Consider the following 21092-nt stretch of genomic DNA (forward strand, 5'->3'; position numbering starts at 1 on the left):
TAAGAAAATAATCCCCGTTGTATCCCAAACGGAAAATATCGCTAAAATCCATAAAATAGCGACTGAATATAGGTTATAAATCTCGGCAAGCCAAACATACAAAGCAGAAACGTCATTCAGCCAGTGCTGTCGATTGAGTTGGCTTGGGTAGTGTTTCGACAAAAATGTTATAAAGTGATTTTCATTTTGCGGTAAAAAGTCTCGAAAACACGCTCGAAATGACCCTGGACGAGGACGAGGAACGTGTGGATTTATCCCTCATTTGTCGCACCTGCAAATGCATTTCTTCCGCAATGAAATCCATCTTTAGTGGCTTGGAAAATGCGAATATTTCCGTACACAATCCCCGTATTGACGAGATGCTAATGGCCTGTGCCGCTGTTCAGGTAAATAAAGATTATTTCAATCCAGTGGTGGATTACTGGGATATTTACTATAAATAAAAATTTTAATATCGTTTCAATTATTCGTTATTGTTGCGCAATGCGATTAAATGTTGTTTTAAAGGGTTTTCCTTTCGAAATTACATTTCAAGATGGCCTTCAAAGGTAGAAATTGGTATTCAATGACCTTTGTAAATGCTTCCAATATAAGTACTAAGTAAATATTAATAATATTTAGATAATAATATTAATTGCTTCTCGTATATCAACGTTTTCTTTATTTTGATTGCCTGTCATGATTTGTTGTTTAGTTCCAAATATTTCCCATGTAAATTGCTCGGAGATAAAAGCATGATGGTAGTTTTTGCAAGAACTTTGAGGGTGGCGTTAACCAGAAAAGGGCTTCATTGTAATTTGAGCCCTTTTTTCTGCTTTATTGTATTGGCAAAAGGTTGAGCCTTGCCTTCTTTATTTCAACATTGATGACCGCATGTAGCGTATATTGATTTAATGTCTTGGTGAGTGTTGGCAGTTTCTGTAAAATTTTTCCAAGTTTCAATTTACCGATACATTTTCTATTTGTGTGTGTGTGTTAATTTCGAGGATCAAAAATGTCGAAAAACCAATATTCTGAGGATGAATTTTGCTGGATATCGCTTAGATCTTGCTGGAGTTCCTAATTTTTTCTTCATAATTTGACTGCAGGTTTAATACCACAAAAATTACACTTTAACGGTCACAGATAACTCAAAAAACTACACAATTTAGGCAAATTAATATCGAAACTGAAGACTTATTTAGCCTCACTTTTGCAACTGCTCTTGTAAAATGCTCTTTATCAACAATGAAAACTTAAAACAGATTTCAAAAGTTCTCTAAAACCGTGCTATAACAATAATATCTGATTCAACAAATACAAAAGTCTACAAATCACCGGAAGCAAACCATCAACCTCAAACCGTCAAACCGCGCAATATGAAAGAACATCACATCTCGAACAGTCCCACAAAATTCCAGCAAGCGCTTAAAGTAGTTTAACTGTAGGGATACAAAAATGCCGGTTTAGTGCTTACTAAATAATCACTCGATTTTTTTTCCAGGTTTCTTATGGTGACGGCTTGCCCTCACTAATGTGCGAAATGTGTTGTCAAACTTTAAAATCGGCATTTGCCTTCAAAAAGCAATGTGAAACCGTGGACGGCAGTCTTCGGGAGTATTGCAAAACCATGAAAGTAAATGCCATCAAACAGGAGTTACAAAATTCAGAATTTATGGGTAAAGAGCGCTTATGATGTTTGAACAATAGATCGATGTAATTTCAACGAATTTGTCTTATTCTAGAATCTCTAAATACACTTAGTAGCTTGTTGAATAGCGACGGTGATCCTCAGTCGACCAAAATCGCTGCAAAAGAAGCAAGTTCAATCGAAATCAGTGAACCCTCAACTTCAATGGTGATGGAAATTAACGAAAAGCCTACTTTGCAACCAGAAACTGATTATATTCAGTTTCTCGACAATAATCAAATGCTTTTAACATGTAGAGAATGTGCGAAAATGTTCACAACTTTGGAAGGGTTGAGGTAGATATTTGGAAACAGCTAACTATTGAATTGATTACTGTTAACATTTCTCTGATTTCAGGTGTCACAAACGTGTGCACGCTGGCACCACTTTCAAGTGCAAACAATGCGATAAAGAATACACGCGTAAAAATCACTTAGACCGCCACGAAGCTTCTCATGGAAAGCGAAAAGTGCACGTTTGCAAAATCTGCAATAAAACCCTTACCCGAATGGAACATTTGAAAAGACATTTGATAACTCATTTACGAGAGAAGCCATTTAATTGCAAAAATTGCAATCGGGGCTTTAATAGAATTGAGCACTTGCACAATCACATTCCTAGATGTAGAGGTAAGAATAAATCGACTGGCTGACACAAGCATTTTTACTATCGTAATGGATTTTAGGTGAAATTGTTCATATTTGTCCAGTGTGTAATAAAGCATTTAACCGTGAAGACAGCTTGGAAGTGCACAAGCAGCAGCACGATAAGATATCTTTACTGCTACCCACTATTGAAAATCTTGACAACCTAGACGAGCACTACTTTGAGGTATTTTTAACATTCTGAACCATAGAGAAATACCCTTTAATTCTTTTAAAACTCTAGGTTGATTATGATGCGGCTATTGCATTTTCCGATAACTCAGATGTTGAAGACTGTTTCGAGCCGCAGGTCGAAGTCACTGAAACGTTAGGCGAAGCAAAAATTGGTGACAATGATGAATTTTCTGAAAATAGTAAAGACCCAATTCGTAAGTTTCTTAATTTGTCATAGAACAGTGTTTAGATACAAAGCGCTGCTGTAATTTGCAGAAGATCCAGACGGTCAGAAACAAGATCAAGAATGTATAGAAATTCGTCAAGATGCCGAGGATGAAGATGACGAAAAACCATTATCCTCGATAGCGGCGATGGTAAAGTCAGAAGAAGGCCAACTAATGCTTCGTGAAGGTAATGATGAGGACGACGACGATGATTGTGATATGGACCAAAGCGATATGGACCATGAAGACGAATTAGAAGAAGGTGAAATTGTTTTGGGATCTTCAATGGGCAATGATTTTGAGAATTATGAAGATAATGGTAAGTTTGTACCATTTCAGTTCTGATGGATTACGATTTTTATTGTGACCTTCAGGTAACGACAGTTCAGTGGATAGCTCAGATGAAGAATATCTTCCCAAAAAACCTGCTCAGGCTTCGCCAAATGGAAAACGAAGAGGCAGGCCGCGAATTCACCCGCCTAAGCCAAAAAGCACGGGCCGTCGAGGTCGACCGTTGGGTATTTATTTAGATTTAAGTTAGTTTTCGCTTAATTTCCATATTTCTTTCCTCAGGTAGTAAAGGCATAAAGAAAAAACAAAAACCGATTGAGGAAGAAGACATTGGGGAGTATCCTTGTCCGTTTTGTAACGAGTTTTATGACCGGATTAGCTTACTGGACAAACATGCTAAAGAAATGCATCCAGATCTCAAGGTAATAACTGTCTCAAAAATGATTAGTACATTGTTTCTACTAATCAGATTCATCATTAGGTTCACAAATGCAATATTTGCGGCAAAGATTTTAGCCGTCCTAACCACTTAAAACGTCACATGAGTTCTCATTCCGAGAACAAGCCCTTTACGTGTGAAATTTGTACAAAGAGTTTTGTTAGAAAGGATCATCTTTTACAACATCAAAAATTACACGAACAACAAGAAGAACTTCCTTGTGATATTTGCGGGAAGTCCTTTGGTAGGGCTGACCACTTGGCTAAACATAAAGCTTCTAAGCATGGAATCGGGGAAAAACTGATGGTTAGTTGTTGTCAATTATCTAGGAGTTGTCACAAAAGACCGCATTATTGTGCCTTTTTAGACAATTGGTGCTTTATATTGTGACTACAGCAAAAAATTAATAGAAAAGCTGAGGGGAATTTTTGCAAGATTAAACTATTCCCGCGATCTTTATCTAACATTGCTTTAAAAACGTAAATTAATTATTATCGAACGCTAATAATTTATATATTTGCAGATTATGGGGGATAAGAAATTCTATTGTGATAAATGCCACAAAGGTTTTACGACCGAAAAATACAGAGACGTTCACATGAAAGCCCACAATGGCGAAAAGAAGTTCATGTGCAAAGTTTGTGAAAAGACATTCCTTTCCCGGTCGCATCTAACCGAACACATGAAATTCCATAATGAGCATTCCAAGAAATTCCTTTGCTCTGAGTGTGGGCAGCGTTTCATTCGAAATGATTACTTGGTCATCCATATGCGAAGACATCGCGGTGAAAAGCCATTTAAATGCAAGTTCTGCGGAAAAGGTACTTGGTTTATTTTTTTAGCTGAACTCAATTTTCAATAGGTTTACGATTATTTAAGGTTTTCCTAGGACAACAGATCTTACAGTGCATGAGAGGTATCATACGGGTGAGAAAACCCATTTGTGTACCGTGTGTGGTAGGGGATTTGGCCGGTAAGTCAGTTATTCAGTTAATTTATTATCAACTACTTGACCGGAAACTTTGGGTAGGGCATACAATCTTACGGTACACATGCGTACCCATACAGGAGAGAAACCATATCAATGCACATATTGTGATGCAGCCTTTGCACAAGGAAATGACCTGAAGGCCCATATCAGACGACATACCGGGGAAAGGTTCCAGTGTGATTTATGTTCCGAGAGCTTCTTAATGGGATATCTCCTAACCCAGCATAAAAGGACAGTTCACGGTACGAGCTTGTTTTACTAAAATATATATGCGATGCCCAAGCATTACTCTTCAATAGGTTTGAATGTCGTGAGCAATATCCGACGATTGCAGCCGGTTCACAAAACGGAAAATCCGGACGAGCCTCCACCGATAACGATACCTCTTCCGAAACCTTGTGTACCTGAAAATCTTATGTTTAGTCACATAATGCAGTCGCAGCCTCATATGCCACAAGTTCAGACCAAACAGGAAAAGCTAGAGGATTCTACATCACTGACTATCCCATTATCAAAGCCTTTAATGCCGGAAAGTCTTATGTTCAATCACTTGCAGGCGCAATTGTCGCTTTCGCAAATGCATTTTTCCCAACGGCCCGCTACGTAAATGATAACTGTCATTTTTATCTCAAGCCATTCAACAGCGTAAATGAATGAAAAATAGTGGTTGTGATAATTGCGGCTCTCGATTCTAGCAGTATTTTTCGTTCTTTTTACAGATTTTTTTGTATCCAATCGAACTAAAATTTTACCCTCAGTCATCATACCTGCGTAAAATGTAGTTTGTCGTTGATTACTTATTATAATTTTTCATTTATATATTGAGTAAAATGCAGAGCAAGGAAAGTTTACAACATTAATGCTATTATTGCAAATATTAACAGGTCGGTGTATGTTTATTGTAGAAATTTTATTAAGTAAAAGACATGCATGCAAAGGTGATATATACCACAGTAGGCTACTGGTTTTAATTCTGTAAAATATTGCTTGATTTGTAAATAATTTTTTTTTAATTGTTGGTTTGATTGATTTGTAAATAATAATTATTTTGTACATGATAGAGTAGGCTTATGTAGGATTCGGTGTAAGTTTTATTTACTTGCCTTGTAGTAATAAAGGAAAAATCTCACTAGTGTCTTTCATTTTTATTTCTGTATAAATGCATGTATAAATTATGTAATCTACTTTAATTAGACTGCCAGATATTTTCAAGAGCTGTTGGTACTTGGAACATATTTTTGTAAGATATAGTTAGTTATAGAGAAGTGTGCTGGTAGTGTGGCTGGTTTTAAATGGTTAAGATGCGAAACTGTAGAAATACATTCATGTATCAAAGTGCAAAATAAAAAATGCATTTAGATTGTCGACATCTTAACCATGCTACTGTATGTACTATGTATCTCGTAACATTTATTTTAGGAAGTTAGTTTAGAATCATGTAAATACTTAGTGTAATTTTGTATTCATTAGGTTTGCCTGTAGGATAGGTATGCTTTTCTCACAATATGAGACCCATAATTTGTCATATATCCTCGCCTGTAAATTGTAGTAGCATAATTCAACATCAACATCAGTTTAGAGATTTTGATAGGATGAGACATTAAATAAAGTATCTGAGTATTAGAATATGTGTCTAATCACTATTAGGTCTATCGAATATTCAGCTATCCCATCTGAGATATTACAGACCTATTTTGTAAATTTATACATTTTTTCTCTCACAACAACTGAAAATCCTTAAATTGTTCACCATTATCATCAAAACAACGCTTAATAAATAAATAATTTTGATAGGCATTAATAAAACAACCTGTTTTACGCATTTTTTTAATAGATATGTGAATAACGATAAACACGTTCAGAAAGAAAATAAATCCGTTACACATTTGTAGGAATAGGCGGATTACATACAACGTGAAAGCGTAGTGATAACTCAATGTATTTTATCGCATTTAATCTATTATCTAGCCTAAATAGATTATAAAACAGCGTTCGACATTAATTTCAAAAATTTCTCGATTTTCAACAAACAAAATTAACTTTGCCCGAAGGCATGGTGCTTCATAATAAATTATAACCATCGATTAAGGCTTTCGAAAAATTATTGCCGAACCACTTTTCATCGATACAAAAAACGTTCAGTGCAGAAACTAGGTAGTGCCTAACAGTTATGGGGTTGTTTCTTAATACTTATCTAGTTTAGTTTGAGCGTTATTAAAAAAATAAATCGATAAAAAATATATTCGTAGTTTCACTGAATTTTTCAGACTACTTCTAAAACTAGACAATTGGATTCAAATGGAAAAGAAAAATTCGTTTTGATAAATGCCGGAATTAACTCTTGAAACATTCTCTTACAAGTCGAATAGTGAAGCAAAATGATCTTTTTTTGGTCTAATAAAGCTTACCTAAACTTCTTCACGATTGACTTATCACAAATTAATATTTAGTACCGTATAGAGTAATAGACGAGCAGTCGAAAGGTGGCAAAAAGCTGATTACTGCCAACAGTATCCGTTAATTAAATGAGAATGTAATAATGGATTTTTGTTAAGTTGTAAGTTTTCACAAAGCAATAGCTGACGCAAAAGCCTCTTAAATATTCACACAATCCTCACGAATGTATCGAAAACTGTAAACCCATCCCTATCGTGCCAATGGCCTATTTGATATTACATAATTCGTAATTCGCTGAAGCTAATTTAAATCAACTGTTAATACTTTCAGTTTTGAAATCATTTAAATCAACTGTTAATACTTTCAGTTTGGAAAGATGACTGGGAGTGTTTTTTTGCCAAAATTATTCGTTTTCTATTGATAATTCTTACAAACGCTAAGAGCATTAATTAGCCTAGCTATAAGCTACAGAACTTATCTATCTAGTTATGGGCACTAAAACCTATAACGCGCATAGAATGAGAAAACTGAAATTCTTTGAACGTTTCATCAAGGCGGTAATTTTTTTTTCAAATTACTCCCAAATAATTTTCGGAAAATTAATAGGTTTATGAACATTTTAACCACCGTAGATTGGAAGCAAAACACGTCCGCAAGGATGTTTGTTTCTAAAAGTTACCCAAAGCACTGAATATACAGAGCGATAAAACTGCTTGCTGGAATCAGATTTTTAAAAACCGCCCATATAAATTGGGGGCGCTATTCGGTTTTAGTGCATTTAACAACCTTAAAGAACCCTTAAACTGGGGTGCCGAAGTCCGGATCACCCACCCCATCTACGTTTAGGGAATTAGCATTATAAACATATCGGGCCAGCAGTTTTTCCTTCCTCTGATCCTGATCCACAACCTCATTCATGTCTTCATTGGGGCAGAGCCGTATGGCTTTGCTGACTCTCAAGTTCTGTCCGTGTAGGGAAAAATACTTCTTCGACGAAGACCCAAGAGATGGTTTCGAGGCTTTTAACACCGGGCCTGGATCAATGTGACTTTTGGTCAGAATATCCGAAATTATGTTGTGAACGTGTTCTTCAAACTGCGGACTGGTATCCTGGCATATAATGTTAGGAATTTTGGGCCGTTCAGGTTCGGGTAGTTCAGATTTCGAAACGGCAGCTACAGAAGGGGCGCTGACAATTTTCAGGCTTGAACCGGGCTTTTTACGTGGGGACAACGGAACTTCTTCGCCCAGCTCACTGGCTGTAGTTGAAATGTCCGAGTAGCGATCGTACTTGCTGAAAATGCTCTGCAACGTTTTAACGCCGAAATATTTTTTCCTTAGCTTTTTCTGCTTTTTGTAGTTGCGATTAGTCTTGTTAATCGGCGAGCTGCTACCGCTCTCATCCGAATTCAACAAACTTTGGTCGCTTTTCGCTTTGGAAAGCGACTCGTGAGATAAATACAGTTGAGATTTTTCGGCAAACTCACTAACCTTTTCAATCTCTATAACATTGTTGTCGTAATTAAAAGCATTATCAGTTTTGGTGCTCTCATTTTTCGGTGATTGAGAGTCGCTTGAAGCAATATCAGTGGACAAAATCTCGGAATCCACGTAAACATCCGTGCTGGTCTGCATGGAGGAAGACAAATTGTCCGAAATAAGCGAGTTGACTGAGCAGTTAAAGTTGCTTCCCATCGTCGAGAAAACATCAACTTTTTTAAAATCCTCCAATTTAATTATATTGTTGGTCGCATTATCCAACAGGACCAATTCACTGGTATCGACATTCGACAGATCATTAGAGAACTTTGTTATATTATCCGGCAAGAAGTTGTTATTGGAGTTATGCAATTGCAGCGTGTCTGTTTCTTGTTTATTTATTGTTGGCAAACAAATAACGTCTCCATTATTGGTGTTATCTAACACACTAAGAGTTTCTACGTTTTCCATACTGTTTCTACGACTGGAACGCGACAACCTGGAATATTTACCTTAATTTAAATAAATACTTTATTTCATGCACACGAAAACTGTGCCATCTAAGAAACAAAATTATCATCGCATTAAGTTCTAATAACACTAACAATAATGAGGAAAACATCCGACTGGGGATGTATCGTTAATGTGCTATCCTTAGGAAAAACATTAACTGGCCCATACACCCAGCCATATTGGACATTTAATAAAAAATAAATAAAAAATCATGCATAAAACAAAACTTGTATTTGGCCATAAACAATAACAAACTAAAACTAATCTGAACAACAAATGCCATAAACTATTTAATGAATTAATTCAAATTGGACTTAAATTATAAGGAAAAGCCATATCACATATTGATTTGGAGACCCAGCCTCAGACCTCGGAATAATATTTTTTTTTTACATGAAAACCAAGATTATCAATGTAACTTTAATACTGAAGTCACTTACCTACTACTATCTGAGACCGGATCAACTTTCAAGCCGAATAAAATTCTGTTGCTTCATTAACACTTTTGGGGCTTAAAAAAAGCGAAATTACATGCACTTGAATACAGTCTTAATTGGCACCAAAAGTGATGAAGGTGTGCTCCAAAAACTAGATATAAATATTTTAAGCACCATGAGGAAATGATGCGCTTTAAATATTTTTTACAAATTGTCCGTTAAGTTACTTGTACTCATATTTGGTTGCAACGAAAAAATCGTGCTAATAGGAAAATATCTCACCTGCTCACAGAATTCGATTCTGGTGTACGGGGAGCAGTGGGAGTGTTCACAATTTCTTGGGATTCTTTCTCTTGACTAGACCCACTCGAATCGTACACTTCTTCACTGAAAAACCTACAACAAAGTTATTTCTGACGTTATATAAAGTGTTCCTCATGTAATATTCAAACGGAAGAAGTTACGTAATAAGTATTGCGCTTTTAACTTTGCATCATTGAGCTGGTCAAATTTTAGTAAGAATATACAGTGATATTTTGCCGAAGCGTAATTAAGCGTCGCTGGTAGATTAAAAACCCAGCATTAATATTTTGGCGTATTAAGCACAGCTCCGATTTCTTTTGCATTTTTCGCTCGATTTATATAGAAAAAACATATAATACGAATTTCTTATTTGTTTTTTTCAACATCCATTAGACCGACAAACAAAGCCATTGCAAATCTGTAAGACACTGGAAATCTGTACTCAAAACTTACCTAAAATTGAGGAGGCCGTCTTCTTCTAAAGAATTATCACTATCATCGACTGCAATATATTGCACTTGAAGCACACAATCCCCGGTCTGTTGTTGAAGAATCGAAACTGCTTCCTTATGGCACGCGTTTCTCAAATCAATATCATTTACGTACAAAATCGCGTCTCCTATGTAAAGATGCTCAGAAAGGGCGGCTGGTCCATTCTGTTCCACTTCTGATATCAGTATAGGAACACCGTGCTCTCTTCCACCCTGTAGAGTGCAACGAGAATTTTCGGACCATAAATAAAGAATAATCTTCTTTAACTTACCGTTATACTAATACCAAGGCCCTGTTCTGGTTTCCGCTTAATTACAACTACTCGTATATCACCAAAATGCCCGGTACTGGCATTGGGTTCTAGTAGAGGTTTTGGGCACTCCTGACTGTTATTTAGTGAACTGTTCCGCCTACATGCTCTGACTACGGTTTTGTGCCTCTGCAGCAATATTTCCGACTCCAGCTGGCTCCACAATTTGTCTCTGATTTCTCCGCGCATTTCTTTTCCTAAACAATTCGGCATCAACGATGGCTGTTATTGGAACCAGTGTTTCCATACCTAATAGCTGAAGCTGTTGTATCCTGCCGGCAAGCTCTTTATCCAGATATTTAGCTGCTAACTTTGCACCATATACTTCAGCAGTTAATGCCAAAATATCGTGTCTCAAAGTCACATTTTCCGAGCGCAGTAGTGCGATTTCCACCTTTGCTTGTATGGGTTCTAAGAGGGTCGGGCTGAATTTCTGCTCAGAGTCCTTTTCTTTTCGATCTGTACTCACTAGAACATGATACCAGTATTAAACGAATATTGTTTGTTAATGAACGTGGAGAACGTACTGGTCCTCCTAATCCGCAACGGGCTCTGTCGAATTTCCGCATCCAAACGCCGTTTGATAGCATTAACATCCGGTTTAAAATGCTGATCGACCTTTCTGTTTCCTAAACTGTCTGGAAGTTGGGAGAGTTGAGAGGAATGCAGCTGAAGCAGCAAGTTGTGCAACTCATTTTCTAGAAGTTCTTTTTTGGCTCTGGAATCAGTCAGTTCGGCTCGCAGGTGAATTAACTCAGCCTGCAACAAACACTTCTCTGGATAAAATTCATCATCTACGGGACTTTACATTATTTATCCGTGCTTGGTACTATTCCAAGAAATCCTAGGATAATAAAATCAAGTGGTACTTATTATTTATGTTTGAGCCAATATTTGTTCACAGATAATTACTTTTTCTCTTAAGGCTTTATCGTCGAATTCCCACGTTCGAAAAGCCCCAGTGATTTATGATGTGCTCAGCCAGACAAACGTTGAGGGCATAAATAACGAAAAATTATGGTTTATAATTAAAGTATCTGTAATTCGATAAAAAGTTTTCATGTTCACTTAAACGAAAGTGATTGTCAGAAAATCGGACTTGGATTAATTTTTTTAAATAAATATGTGACGGCGCGCCTAAACAAGTACGATGGGAAAAATTTGCAAACACTAATTGAATTTTAATAGTTTGCAGATCTGGTGATAATTATAAAAAGCACTTAAGGCGAGATCTGTTTTTGGGCTGCTTTTTTTCAATGATTCATCGCAAAAACCAGACCAGAGATGTTCGAGTGGTGTTGCATTTCCACTAAATATACGTTTTTTTTTCGTATTTTGCTTTCAAAATTAACAAGCAGATATCCAACTTGATTTGTTGAACGGTTTGCAATCATTTGCAATAGAAACTACACTCTTTTTGAGTTAATGTAAGATGTGCTTTCTGTGAAATTGTATCTACTAACTTGTAATAAAAAATCTAACAATTGAAGTTAGAATTAATTAAATTTCCAGTTCAGAAAAGAAAAGTTCGGTTTCCATTGAAAAGTTCAGCATTTTACAATAGAATAGATATAATAAAACCCGCAGCTGAATTTGACATACTTTCGCACATTTCGCATATTTTGCGAAAGTAATTCAAAAGATTTGAATACAATTGTGATTAAATTAAAATAAATACGATTGAAACACATATTATTAAGCAAAACTGAGTGGGACTGAAGCTTTATATTGTCAGAATACAAGACCTTTAAACACACTTTTGTCGCTTTGTAAATCATTTATTTCCTATTTTTGGAATAAAGAGCAAAGAAAATTTTAATGTTACTATTGTATCCCCAGAATATTATGCCACATTTAATGTTTCACTCAAAATGAGCAAGCGGCGTTATTTTGAGAGATTTTTTATCACATATTTGCTGATTCCCTTGATATTGTACCAAAGGGAATTATCCAATACCTTCGGGTCTGCAGCGATGTCAAAGAATTTAACGATCAAAGATTAACAAAAATATTCTTAAAAAAACTAAAGCCTAAATCTAAAAATCAAAGGAAAATAAGAAACAGCAAATAAAATACGCAAAGGAAAAATGTTCAATAAAACTGGCATTATGTCTGAACAGTTTCACATCCAATTACCAAAATCACTCCAAGACGAGAATTGAATAAAATTGGTACAAACAAATCTCAACTAGAGATAAACAAGTTTTTTTTAATCCATAGAATTTTTCATTTAAACGGCAAATTAGAGAGAAAACACCTGAATAGAAATCCCGAATATAAACGCAAAAATATAAAAACCTTCTAAATCAACTCGTGCATTAAGAAAAAATCCTTTAAAATGCACATTGGATGACACAATAGGCAAAACCGAATTTTCCAACTTTGATCACTTTAATCGAATGGAAGCATGCTGCAGTGGCAGCTGATGCAAAAAAAATGTCACGCTGCAAAAGGCAAATCCTCTGTTTCCGTCCATTGTAAAATACTCGTCGTCATCTCAGGTTATCAGGAAGATACCACCCATAATCTACCGGGTGGTTCCAAAGGTGCAATTACGAACTTCTTGTTCAGTCCCCTTTAAATTCTTACGCACGCCGATGTAAAGTCTTTGGATGGTCCTAATGAAGTGTTCAGTTTTTGGTCAAGTGCATGTTGACGACAAGAGGACATAAGCCATGCAGGGCTTGTCGCGACTTCATTTCGCCAAATCACTCCATGTTAAACGCTGGTCATCAATTTAAAAGAGTTCTTGCAATTTTCCGATTGGCTGATTTGCCGATTAAAAAAAGTTTATGATCGCAATTTCAGGATGATGTTATTTCATTTCAACATGGTTTGCGCTATTGTGCTGTGGATCTTCGTTTTTCAGTCAGTGGTTGTGCTTACCATTCCGGATAGATATCAGAATACCATACCCCAACAGGTGACCAAATATTGTAACTAGTTTAATTTTTTTCGCTCTGAGAAACCAGTAAAAAGACAATAAAGACGTTTCCAAGCTTTTCAAGTTCTTACAAGTACTTGGGGGTAATTCTTCGGGGTTATAGAAAACTGTGTTCTCACATCAACTAGGTTTTATGTTTAATTTAAATGCTTAATAAAAAGGTTCCCAAATTATAGTCAAATATTTTTTTTTCTGATTTTAGATGCTGTAGACGTTTTGCTTTCTTTCAGTTTAATTTAAATAAATATTGTGCGACAACTTTTTGAAACACTGCTATATACTTTCAGACCAGAAAGAACAAACGTATTTATGCTAATATATGCAAAAATTGGAAAAAAAATAATTAATGCATTCCGTAATTGCAATTTTTGGTGAATTCACAAAAAACTAACCGAAAACTTATAGAGCAAATTCTTGGAAAAAACATGTTTAGACTACAAGCAGTTACAAAACAAACTGTTAACTGCGGCCCATCGTGAACACGAAAATGGTAAACAGTCCTTAACGTCTTACTTGGTCTTTATATCGGGTACTTATTTATCCAGATAGGTCATAAAATGTATTTGCTAAAGCGATAAAGTGACAAACATACGTTCCTGATACAGTCTTGTAAATTCCGAATAACTAAGCAGCAAATCTTCGATTAGAATTTAATACAATAGCGATATGTTTTACTATTAAATTTGTTTTTGAAAAAACAACACGATTAGCTTGAGCTCTCTAAAGGATGATACAGTCCAAGCATTTTCTCCCATGAACTAACTGAACACCACCTTCCAATCGATATACAGGGCGTTCTTACATATATCTTACATGTATGATATAAAAAGTATTGCAGCTGTAAATTTAGAAGTTATACATATTTCAATTTGATGCGGCTGCATTCGAATTTGCAGAAATTAACAAGGTATAAGGGAAAAAATAGCGTTAAAATTCAATACTTTCAGTCCTTCCAAAGTGTACTATACGCAATTGAAGAAAGGCTGAGAAACCTGGACCACATTTACTCCGTTCAGCTGTCTGAGACGTTGCATGCCAAACTGGATCAATATAACCGAAAATTAGACTCTCTAGACACCAAAATCATTCGACTGGAGGCGATGGTGATGATGAATCTGGATCGACTATCCGAAAACATCAGCACGAAAAATCACAAAGACGACATGGCCCGGACGCAGATCTACAACAAGCTGGAAACGATGCACGATGGACTAAATGAACGACTGGATGCAATGGATCGGAAGTGTGATGCATCAATGGAAAAAATTCAGGTAAAATCCACTTGAGGTCCGAAAAGCTTAAGTATTGGGTGGAAATTTTAGAAAAAAGTAGACTCAACTGAGAAGCGTCTAGAGAGAATGGAGGAAGACATGTTGCAAAGAAACATGGACACCGAAGCCGAGCTATCCGAAGCGCTGGGTATTTTGGAAACTTTGAAAAGTTCTTCAACTGAAATGGATCTGAGAGTGGCAAACATATCAAGCGATTTAAAAGTACCCATGCCTCCCAAAAAAAAACGTGGAATCATCTACAACTTGCGCTTTCCAGGACACTTTACAACAGGCATCAATGATTGATAACCTCAATACGAGCATGTATGATCTGTTTGAGGACTTTAACAGTTCAATGAGCAGGCAGTTTCTTTTCCTGCAGGATCGATCAACTGCGTCCATCGATGCTACAGAGGACACAAACACGGCGCTAACTTCTATGAGGGTGGAATTGAAAGAAGACTTTAATGCCTATGCAAATAAGGTGAGCTCCAACAAGATTTGCTAGAAAACATCTACAAATTCATCTGCATACACTTCAGGTGGCTGACATGAATGCAGATATTTGGAAACGGAACGATTTGGCCGAAGAAGCTCTTAAGGCGATTGAAGCTATAGCCAATAGTACAAAGAGTGAGCTGCAAAATGGTATCCGAGCTCTAATGCTACAAATTGGCAAAGGAACTGGTAAGGGAATTATATCAGCTAACGGTAAGAATTTCCCAAAGTCACCCAAGCCATAAATGTAGTATTTACAACGTTTCAGATAAAAACGCGATGGAATCCTTAAAACGAGGTGTAAATCTCAGTTTGGAAAAAATTATCACCAACCAAGAACTGTTCCTGGAAAGCTGCCACCGAGTGCAAATGGATGAGTCTCAAATAGAGTCCGAAATCAGCATGATGCTGGGAAAACTAATTGACATGTTGGAATCCAAGTAAAAACCCTTTTACACACAACAATTTTAAAACCCCTGCACAAATCAAACAACTTCAATTAATTACAGAATAAGCATAGTCCTGAAAGATGTGAAAAGCATTGATAAAACCCTCAAAAGTCACGACAGCAGAATGCAAAGAAGTCTACATCAGGCCAACACCAACATTGTGTCACTGTACGACCGAACAACCAAAGCATATGACAATGTTGACAAAGAATTGCACAATATTAAATTAAATCTTGAGTCGCTTTTCGTCTTTGTGGAAAACAGTTTGCCTGGGCCAAAGGAAATAAACACCAAAGAGGTAACAGAAAGTTAAGACTGTAATAAAAACCGCTAATGACAAAATATAAATTTTTAGGACATTCTGAATAATATTTCTCTGAACATTTCCAAATTATTGCACTTTTTGAACAATAACAGTACGGAGTTGAGTACAAAATGGGACCAGTTGGAAAATCAGTTTTCCGAAAACAAAGTAACAGTTGATAAAGTCCTAAGCCATATAAAAAATGTTACCGATATGGCATTGAATGAAGGCCTAACCCAGGATATTCACTTGACGAAAGATATTTACAAAGCTGTTGGTGAGATTAAATTGATTCTTGCCAATTTGCAGAAAACTGGTTTCAATTGCGAGAATAGAGAAAATGGCGTTGTACAGAAAAACTCCAGTAGACCGAAAAACTGCACGGATTACGGGGATTTGATTGATATCAGAACTGGGGAAATTTCCTGCAATGACCCCGAAATAAGTCCAGGGGCAAATGAAGACCTTGATAAGAAGATATTTGATATTTTCGGATCGCCTCCTGCAGCCTTAGTCCCTAATACCCACAGGGTGGTCTATCCAAGCTCAACAATCAACCAAGGGCACTATAATCAACGCTGGCCTCATTTTAGTAACGCCGAATTTGTCAATGAACATGTAGCAATAGCCATAAAGCAGGGACATCATCATAGAAGATTCAAGCCCAAGTTACAATCTAGAGCAGGCGATGATGAGCAGGATGAGGAATTTGATGATTCTGCTACTGAAGAAACAACCACTGGATTTACTACAGAAATTCCTTCAACAACAGAAAGCGTGGTCGGAACCACAGTTGCAGCGGAAATAACGACCACAGCATGAATTTCAGTTAATGTTGAAGTATACAGAATGTTGAACCAAAGAGTTATGTTAAATTATCCGCTTGCCTAAAGACAATGTAAATACATAGCTTGTATATTTTGATAGCAAACGCTCCACTTTCAATGCATTTATTGACATAATAAACAAAAGTTTTACAAAAGAAATTTGATTGAAAAGAATTGTCTTTAATATCAACTGCAAAAGAAGTCATGGAAGTGTACGTAAATTTTATGAGGGGTCGACATTTTTAGCCTATTTTAAGCGGTTTTAAGGACTCAAGGACTTGTATATGCATATTGGGCAGCTACTTTGGTGGGAAATAATTGATAATTGAGATCAAAAAACACGCATGAAAAATTTTGATTTTTGACTGAAAAGTTCATAGGGTTCAAAAATATCAATTGTCTCAAAATGCCTCGAATTCAAGGTCATTATCATCAAAAGGAAGCGAGGAATACTACAAACTCAGCGGAAAGCAAACTAGGAACTTCAGATTCAAAATAATAAATATGTTTGGTCCATTTTAAGCGAATTTTTTTGCGGTCTCGATCTTTAACCGACGATATATTGCTTATTATAGTCCCAAACACTTTATATTTGCACACTAGGAAGCTGGGAAATCATCCAATGCGCTAAAAAACACGCATGAAAAATTTTAATTTTTGACTGAAAATTTCATTTTTCAATTGATTTTTGAAAAATAGCACGTTTCTCAAAATGCCTCTAATTCTACATTGCGTTCATAAGAAGAACGCGATGTATGCAACGAATGGATTGAAAAATGCATTAGAAACTTCAGATTCGAAATAATGGACATTTTTGGCTCATTTTAAGCTCTAATAATCTGAAATCGACGATATCTAATCTATAGAAATTATCCAGCTGAGATACCATAGGTTTGCTTATCGGCAATTAAATTCTTCGGTATTTTTACTGAAAAAAGATCTACTAAGCGAAACAAATTTGTTTGTGCCCAACAATAAAATTCTTAAAACACGGTAAAATAGTTAAGTATACCAACATATGAATCTCACAAATATCTACAAAAGAGCTTTTGTTTTCTTTGCTAGAGAAAGTTGTGTATGTTTGTTTAAAGGACTTGTATGTCCATGGAAAAAACTGTGTTGGCTTTCAAGTGAAAAGGAGCTTCCAAAGCTGCTGTTGATACTGCAGAAATCAGGACTCTGATCATAAAATTAGTCACTCACCTCCACTTTTGCACTATTCTGGAAAACAGTTTGCGCTTTATGGGCCAACTGAGCAAAACAGGACCCGATGGAGCCTAACTTCTGTCTGGCATTGAACACAGTAGCGCTATCTTCACCCTCAATTTCGCCTAAAAGCACACAATCCAGATAATTAAATTATTACCAAAAGCCAAAATATAACAACATTAATAAATCAATTCCCAATCAGTGGCTGAAAAGGGTTGAATGAATATGCCCTTTTTCAGTGATAAACTATTGCACTTACCCAAACTCAAATCCAAGTCGACGAAAGCGTTGTCGAACTCTTTTTCCAGAATATCCAGCCATCGAAAGCCGACACCAGCCATTTTTTTAGTAGTCCTGCATTTGATTTATAAAGAAAAACCAATTTTCACTACTCCGAGTTTTCCTCGACGTGTGAAAACATACGTCAAAGTCAAACTAGTCTGTGGTCAAACTTGAAACAATTTTAATGCCTTGATGCCGATATGATGTTTATTTTGTAACAGGATTAGCTGCAAATAATTTTCTGCTGTTTCTCATAGTTTATATAATTGCCACACTTGGAATGAATGTAGATTGTGTCAAATGCCGTAGTCAGGTAAAATGTTTTGAGTACGCTTCAAGATTTCAACGTCAACTACAGTTATTTAAGCAACGGCTTTTAAGGCATTCAAGGATTTTCTGATGGGTTTGGATACGCTGGATTCTGTTGGTCTGCATTATTGCCACCGAGGCAAGATTTTACAGGTTATGCGGAAAAAAATTAAATGAAGTTTACTCTAAAAATACTAAAACCAAGAGTAAATGCATAAACTTCATGCTGTTTTAACAAATAGCCAAATGTGTTCTAGATTTGAGCAAGTTTTGAGATTTTCACTCCTTTCGAAGCTTCCACATCAACAGCGCCGTAAAATAATCATGACCATCTGACAATCGTGCGTCCGCAATTGCCTTCCAACATTTTAGGGTTATGTCTTTCAGAATTGACAAGTTATGTATTGTGTACAAAACAACAAACGCTACAACTGAAACAACGGCGAAGCGTCTGGACGAAGAACATTGTTCTTGTGCAAATTGATTCTGTTTAACATCAAAGTGCGATGGTTTCCGATACAGAAGATCCCTACGCTCAAGCAGCTGTAGGCAAGTTGAAATTGAAGAAAGACGATGGAATCAAGAAGAAAAAAAAGAGGAAGCACAAGAAACTGTTGGAGAAAGCTGTGAAGACTATTGAGAGCACGGCTGAGGAGCTCCAAGTTCAGCAAATTGAAACTCCGAAAACGAAGGCAGAACTTGCTTTTCTAAGACAGCAGGAGAAGATGGTACGACTTACATTTGAAAGTTTTCGGCTACAGCCACATAAGCTGCTTTAAATAATTGCTAAAAATGGGTTTATGGTATTTTCAGAGAACGCAGCGTATTTTGGAAAAGGCATCCATGACCCACAAGGAGAGAGTGGAGAAATTCAACCAGCACTTGGATAGTCTAACCGAGCACTTCGACATACCCAAAGTATCCTGGACTAAGTAAAATGCGCCCATGTGTGTTTCCTTAACATTTATTTGTAAATATACATTTAAGTTAACAAACTAGAAATGCAACATCAATTTCGTTTTTTATCAAAGTTTACAGCTTCATTAATAACACTGCGAAGACAGTTGGCGAATTTCTGCGGTGTAAAGCTTTGGTCCAGCTTTTTCCTTCCATTCACACCCATATCTTTGACACTTCCTTTGATAATTCTATGCATAAACTCTGCCATACTTTGTGCGGTAGGTTCACATAAGTATCCGGTTATTCCATGATCGACAGTTTCGCGGGGACCTCCACTATTCATCGCTATAACAGGCTTGGAAACTAGCATGGCTTCGAGAGGAACGATGCCAAAATGCTCCTTTAGTGGCGTGTATAATAAAGCTGTGCAGGAATGCAGCAAGTCCACTTTTACACTATCTGAAGGTGACTTTAGGAAGATGATTTTCTGTTCCAGAGATTTGCTTTTTGTCAGTTGGGATAATTCCTCAAAAGTAGCCGCATTTGTCCTATTGATTGGATCAAATCCGCCGGCTAAAACACAGTAAGTCTTTTCCCATTCCGAGTCTGTTGACAAAGATTTCAGCTTCTCCATGGCATCAACAGCAAAATCGAGCCTTTTAGCTGGATGGAAACGATTCACTGATAAAAACACTATCAAATCGTCCCTTTTGGATGTAATCTCTTTAACCACTTCGTGAATAGGTTTTCTTCTAGTGACTTTCTGCACACTTCGCTGAAATGAGTGTGCAATAGTAGGATACAGTATTTGAATGGGCTTCTCGATCTGTGGGAACGTTTTCCTGAAAATCTCCGCTGTATAATTGCTGTTCACCAAAATTATATCAGAGAGGGCTGTAGATTTGAGCTCTAGCCAATCGATGGGTTTCCGATATAGTTTCTTCAGTACACCTCCGGGCGGCGAGGCAAGTAAGTCTGGATGGTGGCAGTAGTAAATCACCTTTTGCTTGGCCAGCTTCAAAATTGGAATTGCTATGGGAATCAGGTCGATGAAATACAAGTCAGGCTGATCAGGGCCTTTGAAAAACAACACAAATACTAAGGTAAGGTACAGCATTCGCAGATATGCACAAAGGGCCTGGCATTTTCCCAAAATCGATCTGGGCAGCCAGTCGCCGTACACTTCGACAGCAAACTCCCCTCTTTTCAGCTCCTCAAATGCATGGCTCTTATCGAAATGATTGGTAACAAACAGTATTTTGTGGTTTTGCCTCTTCAAAGCGGCTGCGACATCTAAGACAAGTCTTTCGGCGCCTCCTATTCCCAAGTCCGGGTGGATGAACGCGATTTTCAGTCCATTCTCACTCATTATTGCGATTTCATATTCAACGCTGCACTATGTATTTTAATTTAACTTGAGATAAGAACCAAATAGCTACACTGATACTATTTGGTTATGTTTTGAATGGAGCCCCTTTTTGTTTGTCAAACATGTCACGATGGCCAACAAAGAGGAGAGAAGTCATTGGACGCCTTCCTTTCTCGTTCTAATAGACCAATTTGTCTCCATAGCATTCGTGGTGTTGTGTGGTCTATACTTTTGTTTATAATTGGATAAATAATTAACTCAGCAGTAATAATCAACATTTACTTACCATTTTCAGACATCTTCCCGTCTCATGAGGATATACATACATATATAGAAATAAATACAAAATATATATGAAGAAAGA

At 36.7% G+C, this 21092-nt stretch overlaps 5 protein-coding genes across 8 annotated transcripts; 3 read left to right on the forward strand and 2 right to left on the reverse strand.

Annotated features, from left to right (window-relative positions):
* The first annotated feature begins 92 nt into the window (after positions 1-92).
* Positions 93-6061, forward strand: LOC109546692 (RB-associated KRAB zinc finger protein). 4 transcript variants are annotated; one of them, XM_019917746.2, is made up of 14 exons: positions 93-386; positions 1484-1658; positions 1725-1965; positions 2027-2298; positions 2355-2500; positions 2558-2702; positions 2764-3033; positions 3089-3232; positions 3288-3427; positions 3487-3750; positions 3968-4265; positions 4324-4417; positions 4475-4677; positions 4735-6061. In XM_019917746.2, exons 1-14 carry the CDS (start codon positions 219-221, stop codon positions 5040-5042), a joined length of 2868 nt encoding a protein of 955 aa, XP_019773305.1. In that variant the 5' UTR covers positions 93-218; the 3' UTR covers positions 5043-6061. The 4 variants fall into 4 exon arrangements, with proteins under 4 accessions (XP_019773305.1, XP_019773307.1, XP_019773306.1 ...); XM_019917747.2 differs by lacking the exon at positions 93-386 and adding an exon at positions 688-901; XM_048664771.1 differs by lacking the exon at positions 93-386 and adding an exon at positions 1362-1423.
* A 187-nt stretch (positions 6062-6248) lies between these two features.
* On the reverse strand, positions 6249-18320 carry LOC109546695 (Golgi-associated PDZ and coiled-coil motif-containing protein). The gene is made up of 8 exons (XM_019917751.2): positions 18128-18320; positions 17863-17990; positions 10894-11125; positions 10616-10834; positions 10328-10563; positions 10018-10268; positions 9544-9657; positions 6249-8810 (listed from the first exon to the last, which is right to left on the reverse strand). The coding sequence occupies exons 1-8, from the start codon at positions 18207-18209 to the stop codon at positions 7631-7633; spliced, it is 2442 nt and encodes an 813-aa protein (XP_019773310.2). The 5' UTR covers positions 18210-18320; the 3' UTR covers positions 6249-7630.
* On the forward strand, positions 13001-16830 carry LOC109546696 (protein CROWDED NUCLEI 1). The gene is made up of 8 exons (XM_019917752.2): positions 13001-13289; positions 14258-14581; positions 14633-14803; positions 14859-15065; positions 15124-15292; positions 15348-15519; positions 15589-15826; positions 15884-16830. Exons 1-8 carry the CDS (start codon positions 13176-13178, stop codon positions 16652-16654), a joined length of 2166 nt encoding a protein of 721 aa, XP_019773311.2. The 5' UTR covers positions 13001-13175; the 3' UTR covers positions 16655-16830.
* A 295-nt stretch (positions 18321-18615) lies between the features above and the next one.
* LOC109546698 (protein FAM32A-like) lies at positions 18616-19472 on the forward strand. The gene is made up of 2 exons (XM_019917754.2): positions 18616-19187; positions 19273-19472. The coding sequence occupies exons 1-2, from the start codon at positions 18966-18968 to the stop codon at positions 19393-19395; spliced, it is 345 nt and encodes a 114-aa protein (XP_019773313.1). The 5' UTR covers positions 18616-18965; the 3' UTR covers positions 19396-19472.
* LOC109546697 (alpha-1,3/1,6-mannosyltransferase ALG2) lies at positions 19408-20941 on the reverse strand. Its single transcript, XM_019917753.2, has one exon. The coding sequence runs from the start codon at positions 20726-20728 to the stop codon at positions 19469-19471; it is 1260 nt and encodes a 419-aa protein (XP_019773312.2). The 5' UTR covers positions 20729-20941; the 3' UTR covers positions 19408-19468.
* Between the last annotated feature and the right edge of the window lie 151 nt (positions 20942-21092).

This window comes from Dendroctonus ponderosae, unplaced genomic scaffold (assembly GCF_020466585.1).
Source record: "Dendroctonus ponderosae isolate FM_Combo_2020 unplaced genomic scaffold, Dpon_F_20191213v2 Dpon_F_20191213_3, whole genome shotgun sequence".
NCBI lineage: Eukaryota > Metazoa > Arthropoda > Insecta > Coleoptera > Curculionidae > Dendroctonus > Dendroctonus ponderosae.